The 26,693-nt window shown below is 43.6% G+C and overlaps 2 protein-coding genes across 19 annotated transcripts in view; both read left to right on the plus strand.

Annotated features, from left to right (window-relative positions):
- The window catches only part of PKP4 (plakophilin 4), a 64,683-nt gene extending 59,825 nt beyond the window's left edge, over positions 1-4,858 (plus strand). For all 13 annotated transcript variants that reach the window (XM_085228085.1, XM_085228086.1, XM_085228087.1 and 10 more), the window contains 3 exons: positions 2,329-2,460; positions 3,201-3,274; positions 3,812-4,858. In XM_085228085.1, the coding sequence (XP_085084211.1) occupies positions 2,329-2,460; positions 3,201-3,274; positions 3,812-4,060 (455 nt within the window). In that variant the 3' untranslated portion in view covers positions 4,061-4,858. The remainder of the gene's footprint in view (positions 1-2,328; positions 2,461-3,200; positions 3,275-3,811) is intronic.
- A 6,155-nt stretch (positions 4,859-11,013) lies between these two features.
- On the plus strand, positions 11,014-26,680 carry DAPL1 (death associated protein like 1). Of its 6 annotated transcripts, none has more exons than XR_014884360.1 (5): positions 11,355-11,741; positions 13,824-13,911; positions 15,283-15,328; positions 22,948-23,091; positions 26,223-26,346. XR_014884360.1 is itself a non-coding variant. In XM_085228124.1 (4 exons), the coding sequence occupies exons 1-4, from the start codon at positions 11,684-11,686 to the stop codon at positions 26,403-26,405; spliced, it is 375 nt and encodes a 124-aa protein (XP_085084250.1). In that variant the 5' UTR covers positions 11,014-11,683; the 3' UTR covers positions 26,406-26,680. The 6 variants fall into 6 exon arrangements, 3 of the variants coding, with proteins under 3 accessions (XP_085084250.1, XP_085084252.1, XP_085084251.1); XR_014884359.1 differs by lacking the exon at positions 26,223-26,346 and adding an exon at positions 24,924-25,439 and having other exon boundaries at positions 22,948-24,266; XR_014884358.1 differs by lacking the exon at positions 26,223-26,346 and adding an exon at positions 23,722-25,439 and having other exon boundaries at positions 11,356-11,741.
- Positions 26,681-26,693: the final 13 nt, after the last annotated feature.

The raw sequence follows: 26,693 nt of genomic DNA on the forward strand, positions 1-26,693 counted from the left end.
CACGGGGGCCCCGCTGTGTTTTCTCCATATTTAACCCTACAAACAGCAGTGCTTCACGAGCGCTGTGTGTGACCATGTCTGATACTGCTGGCAGGTTTCAGACCCCACAGTGTGTGAGCATCTCCACTTGTGCATTCAGATAAAGCACACTTTGAAGTAAGCATGCCCTTTAACTCCTTAATGACAAAAGCTCACATGAACTCGGAATGTGAGAACTGTATTCCTTTTGCAAGAATCTGAATCAGATAGTGATGGTGTGCTTCCAGAACACCAGTAGGCCCCAGCTGATAGCAGGCATGCAGCCGTGGGACCTGATTAGATGTAGTCCTAAGTGAAATCCTCAGTGCACACTGTGTGGACATCTGGACTTTGTCACTGTTTCCCTCTACAAAATCACTGCTTTTCAGTTGCATGGCATTGTAGGTCAGGCCTCTTACTTAAAAGCACAGAGCAAGCTCACTAGTGAGGGACCTGGTTTTGTTCCATTATAATGAGCAAAACAAATGCAACACATCTTACTCTTCTGACTCCTCACTGTTGCAGTAAGCCCCCCTTTGTTCCTTTAACATCTCCAGGAGTAGGATTTAGATCTCTGTGACAGAACTGCCATGCAAGGCTTTCAGTAGGTTTTGTATCCTCTGAATTTAGCGTTTTATTTCATCCAATTTGCCCTTCTATTTTTATGTGAGTAGATCTCTCTTAATACTGAGAAAAATACATTTGCCATTTGCTAAAATAATTGATCAGCTCCTACAATACAGTTGATTAATTACTTACAGAAACAAAAGGAACAACACTCACACAGCTTTGTGAAACAGGGGACTGAAAAACAGGGACTCAGGCTGGGATTTATTTTGCTATCAACCGTATCCTGTAGTGACTTGGGGAAAAACAGCACATCCTTCCTGCCCGGAGTTCCTCTCAGCCACCACCATACAATACACCAGACTGATTTCTCTGCCTGGTGTCATAAAACAGCAGACTACAGTCTTCAGTTCTAGAACATTTTGTTGTTTTCATCTTTTTGGTCGGTTACATGTTTGGTTTTCTCCCAGCCCTTTGGGATTCTGAGAGATTGTCCTGAACAAACATCCCTTTTTCTTTCTCCAACCACATGGTACCAAAGGCAGTTGCTATGTACTTTTAGATCTAGTTGCTAAGTTGCACATACTGTTATCAAAACTGCACCTTGAATTTGTGGACTGTTTAGGCCACATATCTACAACCAGAACCAAAAGCACGTTCTCAATAGAAGCAGCGACACTGAAGCAAGTTCTGCTCAGGCTCTGGGAACTACGAGCTTTTCCTGAAGCTCTCCCCCTAAGAAATGCTAGCAGAATGACTGTGGTGCTCTGGTTCTGTGAACTGCAGGTAGGAAATAAGACGGGAAGTTCTGACATCATATTCTGAGGCTGTTGTACTTCAAAGAGCACTGAGCAGAACTAACAGGAAGTGCCTGTTTTTCTGTTCCAGAGCGTGACCAAGCTTAAACTATTAGGATGGAAGCTCAGTGCATAAAACTTATCTGCAGAGTACTGTGGGAACAGCCCTGCAGGTTGCAGCACACGCAGCAGATATGGGAGAACATTTGTACCTGGTCTGTAGCAGTTGTTCTTGGTTAAAGTCACTCAGTGCACGCATTAAGTTGACCGCTTTCAGGTGATGCTCCCCCACTTTAGCTTTTTTAGCCTAGAGCATGCTAGGAAAATATCAGTAATTAAGCTGTTCTTAATAACCCGAAATTGTGAATATGATATAAAGGACACAGCTATTGGAAGAAGAAAAACAGTTATCTGTGAAAAAGAAAAGAGCTTGTTATACAAACTTTCTGCATCTGTTCACTGTAATAAAAGCAATGGATAACATTGTATTGTTTTATGATGGCTGTCAGCCAACAGGAGCTGACCAAGTGGCCAAGATTCACTTCTGTGTGATAATGAAAGGAAAATAGTACAAGCCTGTGCATGGGTGACTTCAGCCAGGCAGAGTGTAATGTTTTCTGACCTGTCTTGGGTGACAAGGTGGACTTGAAGATTCTATTTAAGCGTAACCTAAATAAAATCATAAACTTTAACAAAGAAATGAATGAAATGGGTAAGGTCTCTTACTTATTTTGAATCACTATGGAGTGGTGACTGGTTGTAAAAGTAGGTGGTAGCTCTCATCATTGCAGTCCTTCGTACAGGAAAGGCTATGCACTAATTCTGGCCATTACCCTCATCTCATTTGCTGATCCTTGGAGAAGGAAAGAATAAGGAGAGAAGAGAGAAGGTCAGGTTTGAGAAAGATGATCAGTCTGTGCAATAACAGCCTTTCTTTTTCCATCAGTTGGCAGCACATCTTCATCACCGGCTTTATTAGGAATTAGAGAACCCCGCTCTGAATACGATAGAACACAACCTTCTATGCAGTATTACAACAACCACGGCGATATCATTGCTCATAAAGACATCTATACTGGTAAGCTACTAGCTAGGTGACCTCCTAGCTGGAATAGGTAAATATTCCTTCTATGTGGAGTTCATGCAATCGTAATATGGACAGCTGCATTAGCAGAAATGTTGCTTTTAATGTTGTTTTCACTTTTATTCATTGCACGAGGAAAAAAAGAGGTTTTTTATATATATCTGCTATTTTCTTTAAAATTACAAACGTTACCAGAATAACAGATAGTCTTTGAGGTCCCTTCCAAACCAAGCCATTTTTTGATTCTTTGAATAAGAGGAGATCTGTTTATGTACTGGGAGACGAGGTGCTTGGAAAACTTATTTTAGTTTAAAAATCTGTTGCAGAAAATTACTTTATTATATGCTTTATATGTTATAATCAAACATTATTTTAATATGCATATATATTGTTATGTTATTATAAAGCTATACCTGTACTTCACACTTTCCTGATTTTGCTTTTCCTTCTTCAAGTCACAAAATAAGAGATGTTGGTAAAAAGGTAGAAATAAATTTCTCATTTTAAAGGTTATCAGCAGCACACATGCATGGGGAAAAGAAAAAAAGCATTGGAGTTTCTGCTTAACTACTGCTGAAGGATAACATTCACTTGTATCTCATGACTGTATTATTAGTAAACTATAAAATCTGCAGACTTAGTTGTTGGAGTGCTACATAACTTTTCTAGATAAAATAAAAGCACAAAGACAAAACAATAGACGGAAGTTGATGCCAAAACCTATTTTCTCACAGGTTCCAGCAAAACATCCCCAATTTACATCAGTTCCTATTCCTCACCAGCAAGAGAGCAGAACAGGCGGCTACAGGTGAGTCTGAAATTTGGTATTGAAGTGATACTGAAATAACTGGACTCAGCACGTGGTGTTTTAATGGAACTTTAAAGAGTTTAAGTGCACTTTGCAATGTCAGAGTCTTTTCTGCAGGGAGCTGAGCATTTCTGTCCTGAGCAGTACGTAAGCTGCTGTCAGCTTACCGCTGTGTTTTCTTCCTGTAGTCCCACACCTTTGTATGTTCTTATCAAGGTTGGGTCTCAGACCGCTGTTCTGACTTGGCAGATATTTCAGGTTCTGTATTTTCTACACGTGCCCTAAAAACTCAGCTGTGGATTGTTACTGGCTCCGCAGTGGATGCAGGTGGGTGAGCTGTAGACAGGCTGAGAGGTTTTTCCTGCATTAGTTTTGCCTGGAGCCTTAGGGGCGTTTCATGCAGTTTTCATCACTGGAAGAGCTACACTTCACTATTCAGGGAGAGTTTTGTGTGTAATGTGTGTAAGTTCTAAAAACAAGCATTTTCTCTGTTTAATTACATTTTAAAAGTTTATTTTTCTTTCACGTTGTCAACAGCATCAGCAACTGTACTACAGTCAAGAAGATACCAACAGAAAAAACTGCGATGCGTACAGGTTGTACCTGCAGTCCCCACACAGCTATGAAGACCCATACTTTGACGACCGAGTTCACTTTCCTGCTGCTTCAGACTACACAACACAGTATGGACTGAAATCAACCACAAATTATGTAGACTTTTATTCCACCAGACGATCTTCTTATAGAGCAGAACAGTACCCGGGTTCACCTGACTCCTGGGTGTAGCATCAAAGGAAAAAAAAACCAACAGTATATTTCTCATCGTGCTTGAGAAGAAATGGAACGGCCTCATTTGATGTCTCGGTAATGAAATCTGAAGGTGAAATAAAAGAGGAAACAAGAAAGTCTTTTGGTTTGGGTTTTGGAGGGCATTTGGCTTTGGTTTGGGTTTTTTTGTTTTAGTTTTTGCTGGGGGTTTTTTTGGGTGAGGAACCGTCAGAGAGAAAAACTGGAAGGGATGTTTCTTTGCTCTGTTTAGATGTTAGGTATTATTACTTGTAGCTTCTGTAGTCTGGTGAGGGTGTGGGCGATGTGATGAAAGGTTTGAGAATTGAGTAAAATGAATTTGGAAAGTGTGTAGGTCAGAGCAAATTAAACCTGTTTTTTATGTGAATAAAAGTCTTGTTCTGATAGTTTGTACAGAAAAAAATAAAATGGATGCCCTTGTTTTATTGATATTACTAAATGTCAAGATTGTATGCTATTATGTCGTGTAAATTTCTTTCATTGGTGTAAATATGGAAATGCCACATCGGTTTAAAGTGCCATCCATTTGTAATGCAGTGTGTCATTTTGAAAGAGATTTGAAACATCGTACAAAAAAAAAAAAATCCAAGAAAATGTTATAAATTAAAAAAAATACAATTAATAGCATAATTTTGAAGCACAAAGTCCAGTTCAGCATATCTGCACCTCTGCCATTCCCATTCTCTGCATATTTCATACAAAAACAAACAAAAAACTTCACTGCCATTTTCTATGCACATGGAAGAACAATAAATATGAAAGTCTCATCCATGGAAAGCTGGTCCCTGTTCTTTTTTTCTTAATTATTTTTGGTGTGTGGAATTTCAGAAACAAATGCTGTGAATGCAGGGTGCAACTGCTTTTTTTTTAATCAGGTTAAACACATCAGATCGCTTTGGCCATTGTCTCAGCATTCCACAGGGCACGTGTTCCAAAGGTGCCAGGCTGCCATACCAAAGCATGAAGTTATGCCCTACTCACCCTTTGTTCCCCAATTACTTTGGCTACAGGCAATTGGGGTATATTGGAACTTCATCCTGTGTTCTTCCCAGCACTCCTCTACTCCTCCCCTTGTTCCCCCCAGTAAAATTTCTATCTTACTGCTTTCAGGGAGTATAGTCTCTAGTTCGCACTTCCCTTGGATTTATTTACAATCCAAATCACTGATGATATGGGAGTAGCCATGTGCTTTCCTCATGCTGTAGAGTCTGTTGACTTTGTATTGTTCTTAGTTTTTTCTTTCCCACCCCAGCAAATTTCTTCAGTTTTCAGTGTCTGCAGATGCCCCAGCTGTGTTGGTGCAGTGATGACAGGTAAAGGTAAGCAGAACTGCTCCAATTAAATTCCCCTCTCCTTACTTTGCTTGGGGGGTACTTCTGCCCCCTGGCTGTACGGGGAAAGAAACGAAGGGGTAAAGAGCCCAGTAGAAGAAATGAGTTGGGTCTTAACCTCTGTTACAGAGCCAAGCAACTCCCCACTGATTGCAGCGTGACGTGTCACTGAGGGACAGCACTGTGCAGGTGGTGCCTTTTCTTTCCTGGACTTCAGTTTTCTCCTTTTAAGGTAGGAAAGAGTTTCCATTTAATTCAATTTGAGTTTGTTTCTGGTAAGAACAGTTTGGTCTCTGATCTTGCACCATAGTTCTCACTGCCTTCAGAGTCGGGTACAAGCTTTGCTACAAGGATGAATGCAGATCAATGTTGATCATTTGGTACACCCACAACTTTACTGAGCCAGATGTATTTATTTGGTACTGCATTGTCCCACGGTGCTTTAAATTAGTGCTGGATAATAAAGAATGGTCTGACAGGATCACGGTCTGCTCTGATTTCCTTGGAATCTGCTGACATCTTTGAATCATTCTTACCTCTCAGCTGAGACTTTAATCAGGATCAAAAGCAGCGAGGCGTGGGCGGGCACCCAACTGGGATCTTCTGTGATGAGGCAGATATATTTTGTTATGGTCATTTTCTTTGGTTTTTAATGGTCCCATCATTTATGTATTTCCACACTTTGTCTCGGTAGTACATGATTACAGTCATCTCCACAGTACTTTTGTGGGTTAATTTCCCTTGATGTACGGTTTCAAACCAAATGCATGAAAGTGGGGAAAATCGGGGCGCAACGTAATTTCATTGCTCACCTTCAAGTGCAGGCTGGTGCTTGGGCCAGCCAAAGGGCCGGAGCGTAAACGGAAGGCAGGGGCTTTAAAGTGCACTGCATACATTGAGTTACATTCAGATTGATATTCTGGTGAGAAAAATAAGAGTTAACTACTCAAAACGCCAATGTCCTTAGGACAGGGTGATGTTAATTTGGAAGTTAAAAAGTTAAATAGTAGTAGCACCCTGGGAAATGTTCTTTATTTCCATCTTTCTAATAATTAAATTGTAAATGTGGTGAAAGAAGAACTAAACCTTATCAAAATCAGAGAGCTAAATAGCTTACGATTAGAACAGCTTGAGATGTTGAGTCGTGCAGTACAGCAGCACTGTGCTAGTCCTTTTCCTAAGGAAGTACTGCAGAGGGCAATTAAAAGCAGCACTGACCTCAGTGAAGCAATTATGCTCACTCAATGCTGAATGATGGGAAAGAAGGGCAGAAGCTAACACGTCCATAATTCCCTATCCTCAGCAGGAAGTGCCTGCTATGAACAAGTCAGGGAATGTCAGCCATCCCTGCACGCTCGTGGCTCTCGGCTGTCAGACCCGACTGGTGCCACGCAGCTGCTCTGCTCGGCTGGCAATGTGGGTTGGCCAGCAGCTCGCACCGCCTTCTGAAATTTCTCCTGTGTGCTCCAAGACAGATGTGTGCTTTGGCAACATCCCAAGAGAGGCATCGAGTGACTCGGATGGGTGCAGAAGCTGCAGGATGTCTGCCACAGCACCGAGCTAAGAACCCTGCCCAGGGCTGCAGTGAGATGCCTGGCTGCGGGCTGCTGTCAGTGGGAGGGCGCGAGAGCTGCAAGTGAGACAGAGCCTGAATGGGCCGAGCACAAAGAGCTACAGGGCGCTCAGAGGGGCCCGGCTGCTAAGAGCAATCCTGTTGCCATGAAAAAGACATTGGCTACAAGAGTTAATTTCTAATGGGCATTTATTTGGAAAGCGAGCAAAGCCTCTTCTTCACCCGCCCTCCTGCTGCAGGGATTGTTCTGAACAGTTTTGTCTGCTGGCTCATCCAGTTACCTCCTGATGAAAGGATCCCCATCGTTTCACTTCATGAAAATATTGATGATAGCTTTGCAAAACACGACAGGAAAAGTTGCAGGGAAAAAGTGTTTGAAATCATCCTTTTTGGCAGTTGTTCTCTTTTTTTTTTCTTGTTAATATCGTGGCCTTTAATTGTGGCTAAGGACATTTTACACGTATGCCTAAGTGTGCTTTTCTACCCCGCAGTGTCAATATTCTGCTCCGCTTACTCCATACTGATTTCCCATATCATCACAATATAATACTGGCATTTGCTTGTGTTCTCATCTTGGCAACCTTTGTGTAGTTGTGATTTTGTGATGGCTTGTGATGTTATCCACAGAGCGTGTTCTCTGGGCAGAACAGTGTGCACCACTGTTGGTGATGAGTTATTTGCAACCTCCCCAGCACCATCGCTGCAGGACAGAATGAAATCTTCCTTACAAGAGAATGACTTTGTGCTTCAATTAGCTCAAATCTTTATAGCAGTCAGTCTGCTGCGATGTTTATCTCTCTGTCATTAACATGTAATGAATGTCACCTTAGGATCTTGCAGCAGCATCTTACAGTGCTATTGTTACTGTATCACAGGAGAGCGTTTGGGTTTCTGAGTGAATTCGGGTGGATTTATTCTGTGTGAATTTCACAACTCGTCCAGACCCAACTATGTTTCTGCATTAGAATGCCCAGTGTGCATTTAAAAGAAATTGATGCTTGAGTGAATGAAATGACTCAAGTCTTTTCCTTCTCTGAGTCAAAGGACTCCAGTGAAGTTTGCACAGTTGCAGATTAGAGAGTTCAAGTAAGAAGTTATATTCCTGTGTGATGCTGTCTGCAATATGAGCCTTGCCAATTTCAGCTGATGGGCATGGAAATGTTTTTTTTTCCTAAATTAAGTCTGTGTCTTTGTCTCTGATGTGATACATTTATGGATTTTTTTCATGAGTTCTTCATAAAAAAAAGGCCTGCTCAGAAAAGTTTACCTCCAGCCATAAAGGACGCAAAAAGCTCGAGCCTTGTATATTTTAAGTCCTGGGGGGAAGTTGTCATCAGATTTGGAACACGACGACCTTAAAGGTCCCTGCCAACCCAAACCTACGTTTATGATTACTTGGATTTTTTATGGTATTTTAATTAACAGTAGAGTTGGTAATTATATCATAATTAGACTTGCTTGTGTAATCATCCGAGCTGTGCCACTTTCATGAAACCTAATCAGGTGTGTCTAAAACTGGAACACAGTAGAGGTCTTTCAGATCACCTCACTGCAGGCACTCACTGCTGAGTGCTGCGGGGCACCCCAAGTTCTGGTACGTGTCATCTCACATACCAGTTATTTCTGGTGGTGAAAATCTCCTTCTAGTCTGTTCTCCTTCGTGTGTGTTACATGAAAAACATAAGCAGCGGGGCACCTGGGAGGTGATTTCCAGCTGGTTCCTTAAGGTATTTGTGAGTGCATTTCTCCTGACTGGGAGAGTGAAATGAAAGATCTCCCTGTGCATCAGCACAAAGTAATCATGCTCTCCGAGAAGAGATTGATCTCCTTTAGGACTAAGTGCAGAAAAACTCTGGCTCATTACAGATGGCTCAGAATCAAGTCTCAGTTCATTCGTTGTGTCCTAAACAAATCAGGTAATCAAGTAAATCCACAATCAGCTGGTGCACCTCCAGAATGGGCAGAGATGCAGTAAACTGAGATCATCACATCCCATGAAATGCTGACTGTTGAGAATTTTCCCTCTGCCCAAAAATCATTCGTCATACGTGAGTGCTTAATAGGGAACAAAATACATCATCCTGCAGCATGGCTGTAAATTCCCCAGCACTTCCATTTATACAGATCCCACTTAAAGCTGCCATTCATCCAGAGAGGTTACTACACTGTTGAAGAAGAGGATTTATCTAAATCTAAATATTGCATACGATTATTATCTCAAACAGTGAAACAGGAATAAAGCCGTTCGTCAACTGCCAAGAAGCCATTCGGCTTGGATCTGCCCCCTTGCTGATGTTAAATGTTCACACCTCAGGAGCAAAGAAAGAACATTTTAAAAACTTTCTGGCTATGCTGACCTGTAGCAGCCTCTTCTCGCACATGACAGTAAGAGCTGGAAAGGAAATTCTGCTGTAGCCCAACTGCAACGTCGGTCCTGCTAAGCTGTTCACCAGTTAGGAATTTTGACAATTAAATTTGTAAAGAATGCAAAGCAAAACAACTCTCAGCTGTTTTTTCCAAACTTTCCCCATGAAACAAGGGAACTTCTGAGAGTATTTGAATGAGACTGAAAATGCCCCACATCTGAAAACCTTGAAGCAAAGCCTACTGAGTAACTAACTGCACGGAACAGAACATGGCACTGAAAATGTTAGAAGTCTCCAAGTATTTTTTTGCAGACTTGGCTGCCATGCATTTTTCTTCGCTACAGTGGCTACCTGCTAAAGCTAACAGGTTTTAAGCTGGTGCAGAAGATACGCTGGCAGCTAACAAATCTGACCGTCAGTCGGTTTGGTGCCACAGCCCAGAAGCTGTTTTGCAAGGAGCACTGGCCGGCCATAGGGACAAACGGACTGAGATGGAGGCTCCTCAAGCAGAAGGCATGAAAATGCCCGAGCGACGAACACGGGTCTAGGCAGCACAGTTTGGAAAGTCCTGCTATGAGAGGCTACGAAGGGCCGTGAAAGCGGTTCGCAGCTTGCCCACCCTGCTGCTCCCTGCGTGCTAACATCCTCCACTTCGCGACCGCCATCCAGAGGCGGCCTGTCTACACACTGTTACTTTCCTAAGACCGAAACGCTTTTGCTTCCCCATGAAGTTAGGACAGAAAAATCACTTCCTGCACTTCGCAAGCAACGCGTAAACAGGATCCCAAAGAAGACGCGATTTCCCAAGACTTCTGTACCTGCCGCCCGCCCTACGCACAGCCTCCGTCCGAGCAGCGCGGCGCCGCTGCGCCGTTCCGCCGCTAGCTGTCACGCCCCCTGGTGGCCACTCGCTCTAACTGCAGAAAGCTGCGGCCGTCAGAGGAGCGGGCAGCGAGGCGAGTGCCGGCGGCGGGCAGCTCCGAGCAGGCGTGGAAAACCAAGCACACAAAAATTGTGCTCCCCCCATTAAGGTCTGCTTTTAGGGATAACGGCCGGAGCCGTGATCAACAAAACATATGATTTTTTCTTCTGTGTTTGATTTTGCAATCTCTAAACCAGCTAATTTTTGTGGCACAGAGCAGAACATGTTTGCAGCACACAAAAAAATCTCTTTGACACCCAGAGTTATGGCTTCAGTGGCTGCACTCATCACAACACATGCAGATTTTGCTCCCTGACTCAGCAGAGGGCACACCGACGTGATTCAAGGAACCATCAGCAATACTTTTGTAGCTGGATTTTCAAGCGACAGAATACTGCAACACAAAAAAGTAGTGAGGGCTGTTGGTACTCTAATATTGCTGTGTATTCTCCCTCGGCACAGCGGGTGCATCGAGGCCCACGGGGTGGAGCAGGAATTGCCTTCTGCTCTCCCTGCCCATCATCCCGCACAAAGCTGAGCGGCCCGAAGGCCCCGTTGTCTCCCTACAAAATCCTATCAGCACTGACAGACTCAAGACAATGCCAAAACATAAGATCTTCATCCACGACAACGTTTGCACCATTTATGGTGCAATTTATTAGAATAGAATTCCTTAATGGATTTTTTTTATATATATATTTTAAATACTGAAAGCGAAAGTGTGAATGAATGTACCAAACAGTTACAGACTGGGTACATCCACTTCTTGTGCTCCGTTCTAAGGCTATACTCAGACATTCACCGTGAGCGATGCTATTTCTGCATGGGCCATCTATACGGATGATGCTAATTCTATGTAGTGTTAAACAGGATTAAGGACTGTAACTCTGGGATTATAAACATCACAGAAAAGACTCGGAAAATCTTACCGACAAGGCGGTTATTTCAGAATTCAGTACCGATCACGTCAAAAACCCCGTATGGAGTAAGAAAAGCCGTTACGGCGTTCTGCCTTTGAAGGCAGCTCCGCTCCGTTCCCGCAGTCGCTCCCCCGAGGCGCCGCACCGCGAGCTGCCAGCGGCCGGAGCGCCGTGCTGCGGTAACACGGCAACGAAGCGCCGGGCTCTTCTTTGAGAAGAGAAGTAAGTTACCATTAACTACGTACGTTACGTAAATTACGTAAAGTGACACGTGAGAAACCAGCCCGTACCATCCGTAACTCCTCGCACGGAGCCACGCCACACCGAGCATCTCGGGCGCTTCGAGAAACGACGCGTGCTCGCCGTTCGCTGCTGCGTTGGATGCGACGTTTGGTTGTGCAACTTTATCACCGATTGGTTCTTTCCTCCTTGAACGCGCTCCGTAATTACCACAACGCGGCCGCCCCGCCCCACCGCCCTGAGCTCGGCGATGGCTCGCAGGACGCTCCGGGAGCCGCTCGCGATGCCGGGCGGCCGCGCTCCCTCAGGTAGGGGCCGTGCTGCGCCTGCCGCCCTGCGTCCCGCCGTGCGCCTCAGATCCGCCCCCGCCGAGCTCCCGGAGGTCCGCGCCAGCGCGACGCGCCGGGCCGTGTCGTGTCGTGTCGGTGGAAGCCTCTGCTGCCGCTCCGCTCCATCGGGTACCGCGCCTCGGCGTTCCGACCGCCGCGTGCGGCTGGCGGCCCCGGGCCGGGCGGCGGCGGGCGCAGCGCGGAGCTGAGCCGCGTGCCCGGTTCGCTTCTCGGCCGCGCTGCTCCCCGGGCCGGGCTCCTCCCGCGCCCGCTGGTCCCGGCGTGCGCTGACACGTGCTGGGCGCTTCCGGAGCTGCTTTTCCAAACTCACTTTTCTAGGTTCGGGAGGTAACTTTTTTTCCGGTTTCTCCGGCTGGCCTCAGCGCTCAGCTGCCCTTCAGGTGACGGGAACGGCTGCTCGGCGCCCGGACGGCCCTGAAGCGGGTGAGCTGCCGTGCCGGGTTCTGCTGGGCCGTGCCGGGCTCTACTGGGCTCGCCGTCCCGGGCGCGGTGCCGTTGCGGCGTAGCTCAGCGCTTCTGCGCCGTGCCGAGTTTAGTTGTTGTTTTTTTTTTTGTCCTATTCCTTTGAAAGTTGTGGTGCTCTTTACTTTGGAAGCCAGCGAGGACTTTGGGCGCCTCGCGCTGAGCTCTCGGCTGTTCCGTTGCACAGCTTACAGGCACTCACTAAGAAATCTGAGCGCTGCACGAAAACTTTTGACGTCTCTTAGCTGCTTTGCAAAAGCAGAAGGCAGTTTCCCCCGGCGGGCAGAGCCCCGGTTCCCGCTTGCCCGCACGGAGCAGACCGCGCAGCGCCCCGCTGGCTCTCGCGCCGTTGGTTTGCGCGCTGCCCGCCGCTCTGCGCGGCCCCAGGCGGGGAAGGACGGGGAAGGGAAGGGCAGGGAGGGGAAGGGCAGGGCAGGGCTCCCTGCTGGCCTTGGACGCTCCCCCAAAAAGCGAGCGTGTCCGCGTGCCGTCGGGTTGCAGCACGGTCGGCGTATCGCAAGAAGCTGTGGGAGAACAGACCGTGCCGAGACCTTGAAATGTCCGGGCTTTTCACTGTTGTTAAACACGGGTAAAGAAGCCCTGACCCGAATTCCCACTTAACAGAAACAGGGATGAGCTTCCCCACGTGGGAGCTTGAGGGCATTTGGAATCCTGCTGCTCCTCACTAAAAGCTAACTGAACACGGTTTCCGTTTCAGAGACGTCCCATTTTGCAGTGAGATTCAAGGTCTGGGGCGGATCTGCAGCTGTAAGATCAGTAGGCTGCTTATTTACTGCTGACGCAGCAGCATAGTTAGCTGCACGTAAGCGATGCTGCAAAGGCCAGCCAAGCCCAGGTACTGCAGAACTCCAGCGCTGTAGGGCTGCTGCGGGCATGGCTGGAGAGTTGTTGTTTCTAAGCCTGAGTTGTCGGCAGCTTTAAAACTTGAAGCATCTTTGTGAACAGGAAGATGTTTCAGACGGTTTGTGTGTTCTTTGTTCAGAACTGGAGTTTCTGACAAGCCTCAGAGCTTAAATCGTTACTGTTAGATCATCTGTACTTTAATTAGTGCTAATTGGTTTTGTGATTGGCAGGTATCTTAATGAAGCGTAATTAAACTTGTTAGAACACAAGTGTAAGGTGCATCTGGTTCTTATCTGCATTACTGGCTTTCTTCTGAAATGCCATGAGCACATCATGGAACCTTTCTTGCTGTTTCAGAACTGGAGATGTTTGGAGTTGCGCAATTTTTTGTTTCTTGTACTTAAAATGGATTGATTGTTCCATACGCTTACAGTGCTGGGATAGATGTAAGTTCCAGTGACCAGAACCTCGCTGACTTCCTGATTACAGCATCTGGAAGCTGATTTGAGTGCGCCGTGACAGCATTTTGCTCTTTCTGGTGGATCTCCTTGGTTTACTTCACATACACGTGTATCTATAAGCGAAGTAAAAATAGAGTGAGGTTGTGAAAGAAAATTTCTTCTTAACGTTTATCCGGGGTGTATTATTTTGTCTTCTCTGTTTAGCATGCAGTTCTATCTATAATGCTACATAAGTTGTATTTTCTTCTTGCAGTCAAAGCTGGAGGTGTGAGAGTGCCTAAAAAGCAAGAAGCCATACCTGCTGGGAGGAACGCTGGGCACAAGGGAAGGGACAAGACAAGGTACTGATCTGCAGGGCTCGGACCCCTGCCCCGGGGTTAGAGGTCGTAGGCATTGGGCTGAAGGTTAGAAAATAGACAACCATTTGATTCCGTCGAGTTTAACATTTAAATTAACTTGTGCCATTCGTAAATAAAAGGCAAATTGGGGGTAATTTTGTGCTTTAAAAAAGTAAACTTCCACATGTAAGGAAGATGCCTCACAAAACAATGAAAGGAAAAAAAATGTGGAGTATCTGCTCTCTGTGCTATGGAACTGAAATGAAAGCATCGCTGCCTACCTGTAATTAGCAATTTTCAATTAGTTTCCAATAAAATAAAATGATTTTAGGCTGTCCTGTATTTCACAAGGATGCCTTATGCAAGTCCACATGAGTTGGTGATAATGCATTAAAATTGGCTATACCTCCTTAGTTAAGAGAACTGGGTTTTTGCTGTTTTAATAACCCGGCTTGTGCTTGTCTGTTTTTGTGGTGCGTTATGCCTTGCGTTTCTGTCACTGATTACGAGTTGTCTGGGTCCAGTCTCGCTCCTGTCTCTTCCAAAGTCACGGTTATCTGGTGACGCAGAGCTTTTTATCCTATCTTTCTCAATGTGGCAAACTGTTATCAATTGCCTGATTGAAATTTCAGCGGGAAATTTATCTTGCTGCAGCCACGAATCATTAACTTCACTAAATCAATACCTGCTTTTTCAAGAGTTACAGTTCAGGTGCCTAGTTCCATCTGTAAGGACTTCATTTTATGCTATGGAGTATCAATGCAAATAATGGTATTATCAGAAGAATGTGCAGTCTTCTAGTGCTGAGCTAAGTTATTTCATATCCACAACTCATTTATTTGGAGTGTTGGTGATGTGGCTGTTCTGCAGTATTAAAATATTAAGAAGTAATGGGATATTCTTGTACAAGAAGTTATTTCTTTACAGGTTTTGATGTCAAAAGAAAAATTGCTTCTCTTCCAACCACCCACACCAGAGCATGAGTGCTTCTTGTAGGCTTAGATTAAAATAAAGAAAATGGCAAGTCGAGCTTTGTGGGTCTGAATTCCAGCACTAGAGTTCTGTGAAATTACTCCGTGGTGCATTAAAAAAAAAAAAAAAAAAAAAGCCTTCTTGAAATATTTAACGATATTTATATATAGTTGTTTTTTTTTTAATATATAAATAAAAAGGAAACAACATGGATTTTCCATTTCTCTGTTCTGAGACAGCACTTCCCTTTTCATACTCTTGTATTCTTTAATGTGGTTAAGGGATTTGGCTCCAGAACCTGAATTTCTATTACAAAATATTTTGTATTAAGAAGTCTGAAAAACAGTTGTCAGTGTTTTTACAAGATAGAGATGCTAACTACTAGTTTTTCCTCTTTTGCAGTATTGTCAGTATTTCAAAAATTCATCACATGGACGTCATGCGCAAAGTAAGTAGGCCTGGAAGAACAAGATGTGTTTGTGTGTTTGTCAGGACCTCTCCGTGCAGCTAAAGATAAGATATCAGAAAATGAATTTTCCTTAAATTGCTGTTGCCTGATGTTATGAACTATAGAAATAGCTTTAGCTTCTCTAAAGGTTCAACTTGGCTTAGAAAGGAAGTGAGTAGTGTTGATGAGAAGTGCATTGATGGTAAGCTAATGTAAAATTACTGCAAGTTGTTGAGACAACAGGGGCAGCACGTTCCACTGTTGGTCTGTATGCAGTTATGTCACTTGAGGCCTGATGGTCATCATCTTGATTTCTCTCTTGGGAATACTACGAGGTGATACTGTGTGTATACAGATTCTGTGTCACAAATCTATCGATGGGCACTTCTGTTCGTGATGATGGCTCTGCCATTAGATGCTGTCTCGTAACTCTCACGAGGTTGTTGATGCAGAGTCTTACCCTTACACATTGCAAAAGCTGGTTTAACAAGCGGCTTTTTAATTTGCATGCTAATCAGAAAACCTGACAGCTCTCATCTATTTCTCATACGTATGTGATCTTTAGATTGTGAAACATACAAGGGCTTCCTCGTCTGTAGAGCTTGGTTTAAAAAAAAAAACCATCACTCGCATTTCAACATGAGCCTTTCATCAACAGATGGGATCAAAGCTTTGCGATGTAGATCTTGAAATTTGGCTTAGACCTATCTGCTAAGGTGAATAGTTACATCATCCTGTTTTTCTTCTCCTTCCGATCTCTGCTCTTAACTACACTTTCTTCTACATCTGGTTTCTAGACTCTTGTACATAAAGTTTAGTACTAAGTTTAGAAAGTAATAATTAAAAGTGATGGTTGTTTGAATCAGAAAGTAAGAATTTGAAGCAACCTACCGTTAACTCTGGGATACAGTTTTTGCTCTGCTTTCTGTATCTTAGCAAATGATCTTGCAAACAACTGGGGAAAAATATGAAAAAAATCAGTCACAAAGTCATGCTGATGTTTTGTTTTTAAACCAGAAATTATTAAATGTGCAGTCACTGAGTTGTGATGTGTTGATCACTTGAACTTTTTAGATTTAGGTTTTATTATGTTCTTTAAACTGCTTTCATGTGATCAAACTTAGGAAGCAAACGGTGGAAAAGCTGTATTTCATTACAACTTTTTTTCCCCACTTTTAACGTTACAGATAAGCCACAATATCCCTGCAGCAGCGTTACAAGTTGCTCACCAAAAGCCACTGCCTTCCTTGGAGAAGTTCATGCTGCCTAAAAGAATTTATATTATTCAACAGCCACGGAAATGTTAAGACATGCCTTAAACAAAACAAAACAAAAAAAAAAGAAAAACCCACCACGTTCACTTTGAAGCAAATTTCTATTCTAAATAGCATGTAGCATACTGGTAAAAGGATCAAAAGCTTGGCTGCCTTGTTATCCTACTGCATTTCTGTTGGTGACAATAAAATACTTTATAAAGAGAGTTACATGGGTTGTATTAAAATATCATGGCTCTGTCTAATCTGATTTTACTGCTGTTTGGTAATTGCTTGGTGCTGAGAGGTCCAGCAGCCTCACCTGCCCTGTGAGTTTTGACTGAAAACTGCCCATCCTCTGCTCAGTAATATTTTCTGTTTTGTTTTTTTAATGTAGTGATAGCAAAGCTGAAGTGAGTGTGATCCTAAGTAAAGTCACAGCTGAAAGCCATGTTCCCTGATGGAGTTCACATCAAGTGTAAATGATCTCAGATGCTTCTTAAGAGCCAGACTGCCTAACATGTTGGCCTTGATGTTTGTTTTGATCTTTTTTGCATTTTTTTTTTTAATGATTTAGGCTGAGTGGTTCCACACTAATTTTTGTTTCAAGTTCATTGCCAGCTTAGGAAACTTCAGAAGGAAGTATCCTTGAGCCTTGCCTGCTTATACTGTCAGAGGAGACAATAAAATAGTCCAAGTCCTGCAGAGGATAGCTGTTGTCTGCTGCTGGTTGGTTGCTTGAGCAGCTCAGCCTTTTACTGCTCTGAATTTAGCTCTGCTGGGATCTTTTCTGTAAGGTAGCAATTGCAGATAAATACGCCACTAAAATTACAGTAAAGCAGTCCAAATAGACTTCCTCAGTATAAAAAACTATGTTTAGAATTATATTTGTTTTGTCACTGAGATTTCTTTTGATGGTGTGCTTTGCATGTGACTGCAGCAGAAGTCTCGTAAACGTCTGAAGCGCTCCATCGCAGGGGGATCCCCGATGGGCTGCCCAGAATCAGCAGCACCACTTAACGTGAATGTCTGCTTCACTTTAGTTGTCCATGAAAGGTAAATAACTCTATGTTGATTAGAGATTAAATTATGATCACAGCAGATGGTGATGAGTGTAGTTATGTGCACTAAATAATGTAGCTGCATCCTGAGCAAGTAGGAAAAATTCAAATATCGGTGCTCCTGTGTAGAAGGCTGTTTTTTTTCCCATAGTCCTTATCTGGCTGGCTGTAAAATATCGCTGTGACCCTGGACAACAGCAGCAATACACTTTGTGGATATTTAAGCTGTAGGTACAGGACTTGGAAAACAGGTAGTTCTGCCTTTCTGTCACACAGCTCGTTCTTTTGCCCCGAGGCTGATTGCATGTGGAAATGAATATAAATAGTTTGAGTTAGAGAGGTCCAGTGCGTGGAATTATCTGTGCTGTCGTGGCCAAGAGTAGCACACAGGGCTCCAGCATGTTGGCTGATACATGTCAGTTCCCAACGGAATGAATGCCAGGATGTTTTTTATTCTAATCTTTATTTTTTTTTAAGAAAAAGTAGTGACTGGTGAAAATACATTGGGATTCTAAAGGCTGCTATGGATGTTTTCCATAGAAATAAGTTTCTGAAAACTTATTCTGGCCAGGGATTTCATGACAAATGAGAATATTTTAGGAAAAACATTTTCTTCTCTTGGATTACACCTGTCAGCTCCCTCCTGGATCAAGGTTAACTAGGCACCTGATTGTTCTGGGTTGTGTTTAACATAAGCCTGAGCGGAGAATCCATCCAAGCATCTTCTCCTACTGCCTTCCTGGGGTGGTGCATATCCTGGCACGTGCAGAAATCTGTGGGAAGATATACCTTGTTCAGAGGAGCTATTCAAATAGCGTGGGAATAGAGATCTGGGATCCCTGGTTCTGTCCTGCACCCTTAGAGGGGATGGAAGCATCACAGTCCTAGCTGTGTGCAAATCATGCAGCAGAATTCCGGTCTGGTATTGCAGTGCTGCGTTGCTGCAGTTGTGTTAACACCTGTGTTGTGATGCTGTGTTAACTGTCACTGCTGTGACCATGAGTAAACAAAAGAAACCACAGAATTCTATAAATGCTGGTTGATTTTAAGGCCTTCAAAATATTCTTAAATTTGGTAGTGTCACGCATTCTGTTTGAAGGCTTAAATAAAGCATGTTTCCCTGGATAGGGATGAATTTCTTGAGCAAGGATGAGTCTCTGCCTCTTAGCACCTGATTCTCCCAGCTTGTGAGGTACTTGACAGATCTACTTGAATTTGGAAGTGTGAAACTTCAGCTGTTCTGGAACAAATTATTGCGCTATTCAGTGTACAGACTTAAATCTGAATTGATTGTACATGATTTCTCATTTTTGTGCAAAGTCATGCAGCAGGTGAAGTGACAAACAAAATGGGTCTAATCTGGAAACCTACAACAAAAGGGAGCTGTAATGAAGGACTATTTAAAACATCTCTTCCTTCCAAGAACAGACTTATTCAGTCTGTTCCTCTCGAAACAGTACGCACAGATTTGCCAGTATTCTTGCACACTAACCTTTCCTTGCTGCACAAAACCCAGTTTTGATAACTGATGAACACATTTGCATTTATTGAATTCCCCTTTACTTTCGGTGGTAGAGGGAAGAGTCTCTTTCTGGACTGTGGAAATTCCTTGGACTAATCAGTGTTGTCTGTGGTACTGCGTGCATAACTCCTAAAGCAGGTTCACAGTAAACAGTCTTTTGTTTTGGAACTGTCCTTGATGTCTGTGGTTTCAACAGTCATAACACCAAGCTGGCAGGAAGCGTCGATCTGTCTGGGGGTCAGAAGGCCCTACAGAGGGATCTGGACAGCTGGGCTGAGGCCACTGGGGTGAAGTTCAACAAGTCCAAGGGCTGCGTCCTGTGCTTTGGCTGCAGCGACCCCAGGCAGTGCTGCAGGTGTGGGGCAGAGTGGCTGCCAGGCTGTGTGGCAGAAACGGGCCTGGGGGTGTCGGTCAGTGCTTGGCTGAACGTGAGCCAGCAGTGCGCCCAGGTCGCCAAGAAGGCCGATGACATCCTGGCTTGTATGAGAAATAGTGCAGCCAGCAGGAGCAGGGAAGTACCGTGTTTGAGTGCTGTGTTCAGTGTTGGGCTCCTCACTAGGAGAAGGACATTGAGGCCTTGCAGTGTGTTCAGAGAAGGGCAATGAAGCTGGTGAGGGATTGGAGCACGGGCCTTATAGGGAGCGGCTGGGGGAGCTGGAGTGTTCAGCCTGGAGAAGAGGCGGCTCAGGCGTGACCTTATTGCCCTCTGTGATGATCTGAAGAGTGGTTGTGCTGAGATGGTGGTCGGCCTCTTCAATAGTAACAGCAATAGGACTAGAGGGAATGGCCTCAAGCTGTGCCGGGGAGGCTCAGGTCGGATGTTAGGAGTACTCTTCTCTGAGAGAGTGCTCAGGCACCGGAATGGCTGCCCAGGGGGGTGGTGGAGTTTCCAACCCTAGAGGTGTTCAAGAAGCATTCAGGTGTTGTACTAAGGGACATGGTTTAGCAGGAAACGTTGGTGATAGGTGGATGGCTGGACAAGGTGATCTTGAGGTCTTTTCCACCCTTCAGCATTCGGCCGACTGCATTATTGAACCAGGCTTGGACTTGGCAATTGTTTCCAGTCTTTTTCAGCTACTGTATGCTGTAAGGTGTTTTGGCTTCCCATTTTATTAGTCATTGTTTCCACTTTCTTTGACAAAACCATGGAGAGAATGATTCAATCTGATAGTGAACATCTTTATTCTTCTTGTCAAACTTGGCTGCAGACACAGTGCTGCGCATTATTCCACTCTTTCTGCGTTTTGATGGGAAGCTGCTAGATAGTGTTATGCCAGACAAATTTCTCTTAGTTTCTTTTGTAACAGATTACCAATTTTAAGTTCATTGAAGAGATGGATAAAATTGTGAAGTCTGAATATTTCCTACCTTCCAACTTTCCTAGTTTGCTAAGGCTCAAGATGCAGTGCAGGTTTTTGCAATCGTATCCAAGAATTTCAGAAGCCTCAGTAGTTCTTATGAGCACACCGCTTCTGCCACAAGAGGTAGCAATGTCTGCGTCTTAACTCAGGTTCAGCCAGCTAAGCCAGCTTCTGGAGACAGCTTATGGCATAGGAGAACAGATATTTAGTCTGCAGAAAAATTGTTGAAATAGTTTCAAAGAAAAATAATAGATTAATTTCTGAAATCATCGTTTGCTATTTCACAGAGGACTCTAGAAGTTATAGAGATAGAAAGGTATAACAGTTGCTAAGTGGTTCCTTTTCCTCCCTACCTTCTCAGTGTTCATAGCTGTAGTCGATTAGACCAAGACATAAAACAAGGGATGCAGGAAAGTATATTTTTATTAAGCACATTTATGTAATCAGCATTTGCTGCTTTTATTGATGCTTTCATGCTGTATTTTTAAATAGGGTTACTTCAGAACTAATCCATTCCTCCATGAACCGGGCACTGTTGGGAAACTGGATACATCATTTCACATCCCTGTGTGAAAAGGGATGGTGTTTCTGAAGTTAACTTCATTTACTTCAGAAATTACTTTTATGTAAAGGAATAATTGGAGTTCTTCTGAAGCTGTTATAAAGGATTTGTATTTATATTGTAGCCATCGTTCCAATTGTAAAACATAGGATAAATATATACTGAAATAGAACAGTCACTAAAGTGAGTAATGACTTTAAACTTTAATTCAACCTACTTTTGCTGCTCATAACTTTTTGAAATTCCTTCTAGCTTAAATCTTCCATATTTGGTATGGTGGTTGTTGGTTGTTGTTTTTTTTTTTTTTTAAATGAAGTGCTATAGCAAACTCTGAGCTGCCTTTAAGCTACCCGAGTCTGAAATATTTATTCTCTATATGTTACTGTCAAGAAACATCAAACACAGTGGAAAGCAAGAGAACGCATTAAAAAAAAATAGCTGAAGTGTAGAATTTCAGGCTTGGTTTGTTCTATGGATCTCAGCCTTAAAACATATGAAGTTAAAAAGCTAAATTTAGACTCAGATGATTTTGTTGGAGATGTTTAAAGATGGGCAGGCATATAATTTTGTCAATGCATATGCACTCAAACTCTGTGCAGAAGTTTTTGAGGTTTCTGAAGACGGTACTTTATTATGAATTTCTTTCAGTTATGTTGAACTCTGGCCTCAAACTTCAGCAAGGCCAACTTTAGGTGGTTGCTATCTTTACTATTAATGATTTCTAACTGAATTAAACTGGCAAACGGTAAACAGGAGGCATTTTTAAACTGTTAAAATGTATTTGCCATGATGCATTTGTGACTTCTTTCAGGAACTTAACCCGTGGGGGACTTTGCTGAGAATGCCTTTATCTGTGTGCTCACATTCCCACGCACCAAAATGGGGTGGAAGGACGGCAGTAGAGGAATGTTCCAAAGCTCTGGAACAGGAGGAAATGCAGCACTCATCTCAAGGGAAAAAATACGATTTTGTTATGTAGGAAATGACACCTAATACTTCAAAAATCCCAAGGATGTAACAAAAAAAAATATCAATGAATTGAAAAGCTGGAAGCACTGGAAACACATTCCAAGTCACTAATTCTCATTTTTATTGTCTGAATATTTTTGTGCACAAGGAATGGGGAACTTCCCACTGATTCTCGGCAACTGCCCTATGAGCTTAAGTTCAAAGAAGGCTAGAGGAAATTCTGAATGAACAGGAGTTCTCCTGTGTATAGGGTTTTGCTTTGTGGCTTCTTGCAATTCAAGCAGAAAGGTACTTAAAGTGCATGAACATTTTTACCCTAGGTTTTCTGCTGAATTGCATTGCTGAGGTTGTTTCCTGTAACCAAGAGTACTTTTTTAAATACTCATCGCTGTTAAGCTCCTTTAAAAGATTCCCCAACATTACTTAGTTTACTTAGTTCTGTTGCTGCAAAAACTAAAGCAGAATGTTATGAATATTATTTTTACAACTTGTGGCCCATAACAGTGTCTCACATACCAGTTGTTTGTAGGAGTTCAGAGGTGTGACCATGACACAGGTTTCCTGTGTGAGCAAGGCTATAATCCAAATTCTGCTTGTTCTGAAAGTACAAGAGCTACTTTAGGGATTGTGTAGACTCTTTATTTCTTGCCAGCAATACCAGGACCTGTAACGCACCATTCAGTTATCCTATTTTCTTATTTCTCCTGTAGTCTCAGTCCATGGGATTGTGGATTACTTGCATATGTACACATTGGAGGAGATGTGTCCTAGGCTTTGTTCCTTGTGCTGCATGTATACAATTGGCTGTCTTTGAGCAGTGCCTCTGTATGTGTGTTCATGGATCATACCTGCACAGGTTGAATAACAACACTTATTGTCTCCTATCCAAAGTTTACTACCCATCTCCTGCTGCTTTTCCGATTCAGTGGAACAACAGAGAAGATGCAATCTCCTGCCTCCAGGCAATCTTGCAAAAGTTAAACAAGGGGTTAACACTTATCTGAAGATCTGCAGATGAAATAGAAAACCTGTTGGGTAAGTTAGCTGATGCACGCAGTGATCACAGAAGTTTGAAAGAAGCGTTGTTTATAACTTGATATCAATCTTCACTCTTTTTGCCTGTAAAGCCGTGACCAACTTCTAGCCTGGAGAAAAGGGTCGACATATAATTCCTGTGTGCATACCTATGTGTTCCCCTTCCCAGGAAACAAGTTAGTTCATTTCAAGTCTAACTGGAGGATGTGAGCGTGAAATAGGTGGCCAGGATGAAATTACCTTCTACTAGTCTCCCACTGTGCAAAAGGCAGCATCACAAACAGAAGCAGGCTGAGACATCAGGTAGCTGTGTGCGGGGTGAATATCATGAACCTTGAATTCATACTTAACTTTCTTAAATATTTGCAGATGCACAAAGCTACTGAATATAAATTGCTGTTGTTATTCTGCTAGTTAGAGGACAAATTGCTTTCTAAAATTCATTAAATCAATTTTCTACCAAATTATTATTATGCATGAGACTCAAACTGACAGGATCAAAGCAGTGATGTTGAAAGGGAGCTCTTAACATTTAAGATAAGAGTGTTAAGATGGGCCCAAATTAGTGTAAGCAGTAGCAAAGCTGAGCAGAAAAAGAAGCCTGACTTTTGTATTCTTCCTCATCCGCAGCATTACAAGGGAACACTGCTGCCATTATATTTCTCCTCTGTCTGAAGTTCCTGTTCTCCAGAACAAGTCTCTAAAACTGCTGGAAGCTTGCATGATAATGTGGGGCTATGAGGACAGCCTGTATTGCGCTTCCACAATGAGGGTTTGGTGATGGGGAGCTGCAGGGGTGGCCTCTGTGAGGAGTCCAGAAGCTGCTGCATGCTAATCAGAGCCGGCTCCTAATGGGACTGCTGCTGGCCGGGGCTGAGCCTGCGGATGGTGGCTGCCCCTCTGCGAGAGCACACTGAAGGAAGGGGAGAAACTGCTGGGAGGCCTGAAGGATGGGACCTGTGATATGGAGCTGTGCTGGAGCAGCTCTTGAAGGACAGCGCTGTGGTACAGAGCTGGGCTGGAGTGGTGCCTGGAGAGCTGCAGCCTGTGGGAAACCCACTTGGAATTGGCTCAGGAAGGACAGCATCCATGGGAGGCACCACAGAGAGGTGATAGAATTGGACCACTATGGGCTGACTGCAACCCTGTTCCCTTGTGCTGCTTACAGAGAGGAGGTAAAAGAGGGTGAATGGAAGGAAAGTGCTTTTAGTTCTCACTGCTCTAGTCCGCTGTCTATCTACAGCTAATAGATGACTTTCATCTCTCTGTGCTGCCTCTTTTGCCCATGCTGGTGCTTGTGAGGGAGGTCCTTATCTCAGCCCCTGAAGTTTTCCTCCCTGTGTTTTCTCCCTTGTTCTGTTGAGGAGGAGTGAGAGCGGTGAGGCTGAGTGAGATCCTATCAGTATGAAACCAGTGCAGGGCCACAGCTTCTGTGGAAAAGAACAGAGGAGCTGAAGAATTTCAGTGGCTGAGAATAGGCAAATTATCTGGAAATTATCTGAAGAAATGTGTGGAAGGCACAAAGGGCAGAACAGCAGAAGCAGAAAACCAGATGTGTGCTGAATTCTTCCAAGAAAAAGCTACTGATGCGATCAGAAATCCATGTAACTGTGATCAAAAGTATTGTGCTGCTATGGCAAATAGGGAAATGTTGAAATCAGTTAAAACTGTCCCACTTCTGAGCTGTCCTGTGAAACAGGAGGACCTAAATCCAACTGACAGTACTGTTTCAAAAATTCTAATTGTGTATACGGAGAAAGAGAGAAAGCTCTGGACCTGACTCAGAGTATGTTTCATAACAACAGTGTTACAGCTCTGTTTTTCTATCTCAGATTTCAAAGACAAAATCATAAAAGACTGCCAGAGCTGAGACATTTCCTCTGAGAGAACTGCTCTCTTTCCAGACATGGCCTCACTGCAGAATAGAGGGAAGAGGTTCTCTGCAGGAAGAGGTAGAAGCTGTGGCCTGAGCTGCCTTTGTTCTGGGACAGGTCTCCAGTTCCTGAGCTGCTGGAGTCAAAATGAAGGAAGTGGCAGACAGCGAACCACTGCTGGTGTGCCCCTGAGAGTCTTCATCTCCATGTTGCTCTGCCTCTGTCATATCATACAAGGCAGTTGTGCCAGATGTTCTTGTGAGGATGCCCTTGTTCTGTGTCAGCCTGCCACTTGTTTCTGAGCACACACGTGGGTCCTCTCTTCTGCCGCTCACAGACGTGCTGAAAGATGCTACATGAAATGCATGCATAGCATAGAAAATGTTCTAGAATACTCTGGCACTGTAGTAATTATTTGGCAGTTGAACTCAGATTTAGTTTTTCATGATGAATTAAACATGAACATAAATCATAGTTTGCTCAGCAAACCGTTTCAGTTATTTATAAATGTTTTGTGTTGTCCCTACATTTTCCTTTTTTGGTGTGAGGAAGATTAATCTTTTTGGTAATTATATGAAACTGTGTTGTTGAATGGTATGTAGAGAAGCTGAGCAGTTTGGCTGGGATGCAGGGAATGGCTGAAGCATTGGGTGCTTGGGATGTAAAAGGCAAGCAGTTTGAGTTTGGGAGGAAAAGCACATCATATTCTGCTAACGTTATTGAGGTTGTGCTCATCGTGGTGGCACGCACAGTGCACTGCTAAAACTCCGTCTGCACCTATAAAAAACGTCACTTTAAAGCCGTTAATGTGAGATGGTTTCCATGTACTGGTGACTAACTGGAGATAATGCTCTGTAGTGGTTACCTTGATACAGCCCATCAGGGTTACCACAGCTGCACCAGAGTAAAAATATCTGTACCTCATTCCCAGTAGGATTTGGCACCAGCAGTGCAGTTACAACTCACTACTCATGGTATAACATTCCTCCCTGCTCTTGCAATTAAGAGATCTTAATTTCAGCATTAAAAGCCAGCTAGCTTGACTACTGAGCTACTCCAATTCACGGACTCTGAGTTACCTGAGATCTCATCACCAGGTACATTCTGTCTATTTGGTGTTCAGTTCTAGATGTCATATTTTAAAAGCGTGAGGTGAATGCTGAGATTTTGAAGTAGAATTCTGCAATTGTGAAATAAGAGATTACTAAGTAACAATTAAAGCATTACTTGACGAACACAGCTGAATTATTTATACAGGCTGAAGCTCTGAGGGCCCGTGATGGTGGGTTAGAAGCGGACACCCGAAGTTGCCTTCAGCCATCCGTACGTCCTTCAGGCTGGGAGCCTCGCTGCTGTGACACATTCATCATCGAGCACAGCTGTCAAAACCACCGCATTGAGGTGAATGGTTCTCAGCCCCCTTTCACTTTAATGTGCTGATCTGAAGAAGGGGCAGTTCAGGAGCTGATACATATGTACGGTGTCCCTGCCCTGAGGACAGTAGGAGGGTAAGGAGCACGCAAGGGACAGCACTGTTTTAATTCCCTGTGCACATCTGCTGAAGGGTTTGTCAACATGCAGCAGGAATGAGACACAAAACCCAACTGTGTTTTAAATGAATATGATCCTGAAGTTATATCACTATTGTCTGCTTAAAAATAGAGCACAAGTTTTTCATTGCTCGACAGAGAAAATATAAATATCATGTTTTTAAACGAGGGACTCAGT

The sequence above is a fragment of the Meleagris gallopavo genome, chromosome 7 (genome assembly GCF_905368555.1).
Source record: "Meleagris gallopavo chromosome 7, MGAL_WU_HG_1.1, whole genome shotgun sequence".
NCBI classification, from domain to species: domain Eukaryota; kingdom Metazoa; phylum Chordata; class Aves; order Galliformes; family Phasianidae; genus Meleagris; species Meleagris gallopavo.

Excerpts from the sequence above, each read along its gene's own strand:
- DAPL1 (XM_085228124.1), top strand. The coding sequence starts at position 11,684 with ATGGCTCGCAGGACGCTCCGGGAGCCGCTCGCGATGCCGGGCGGCCGC. Across the intron at positions 11,742-13,823 it reads GGGCGGCCGCGCTCCCTCAG|TCAAAGCTGGAGGTGTGAGA; the intron begins GTAGGGGCCGTG and ends TTCTTCTTGCAG. Across the intron at positions 13,912-15,282 it reads AAGGGAAGGGACAAGACAAG|TATTGTCAGTATTTCAAAAA; the intron begins GTACTGATCTGC and ends CCTCTTTTGCAG.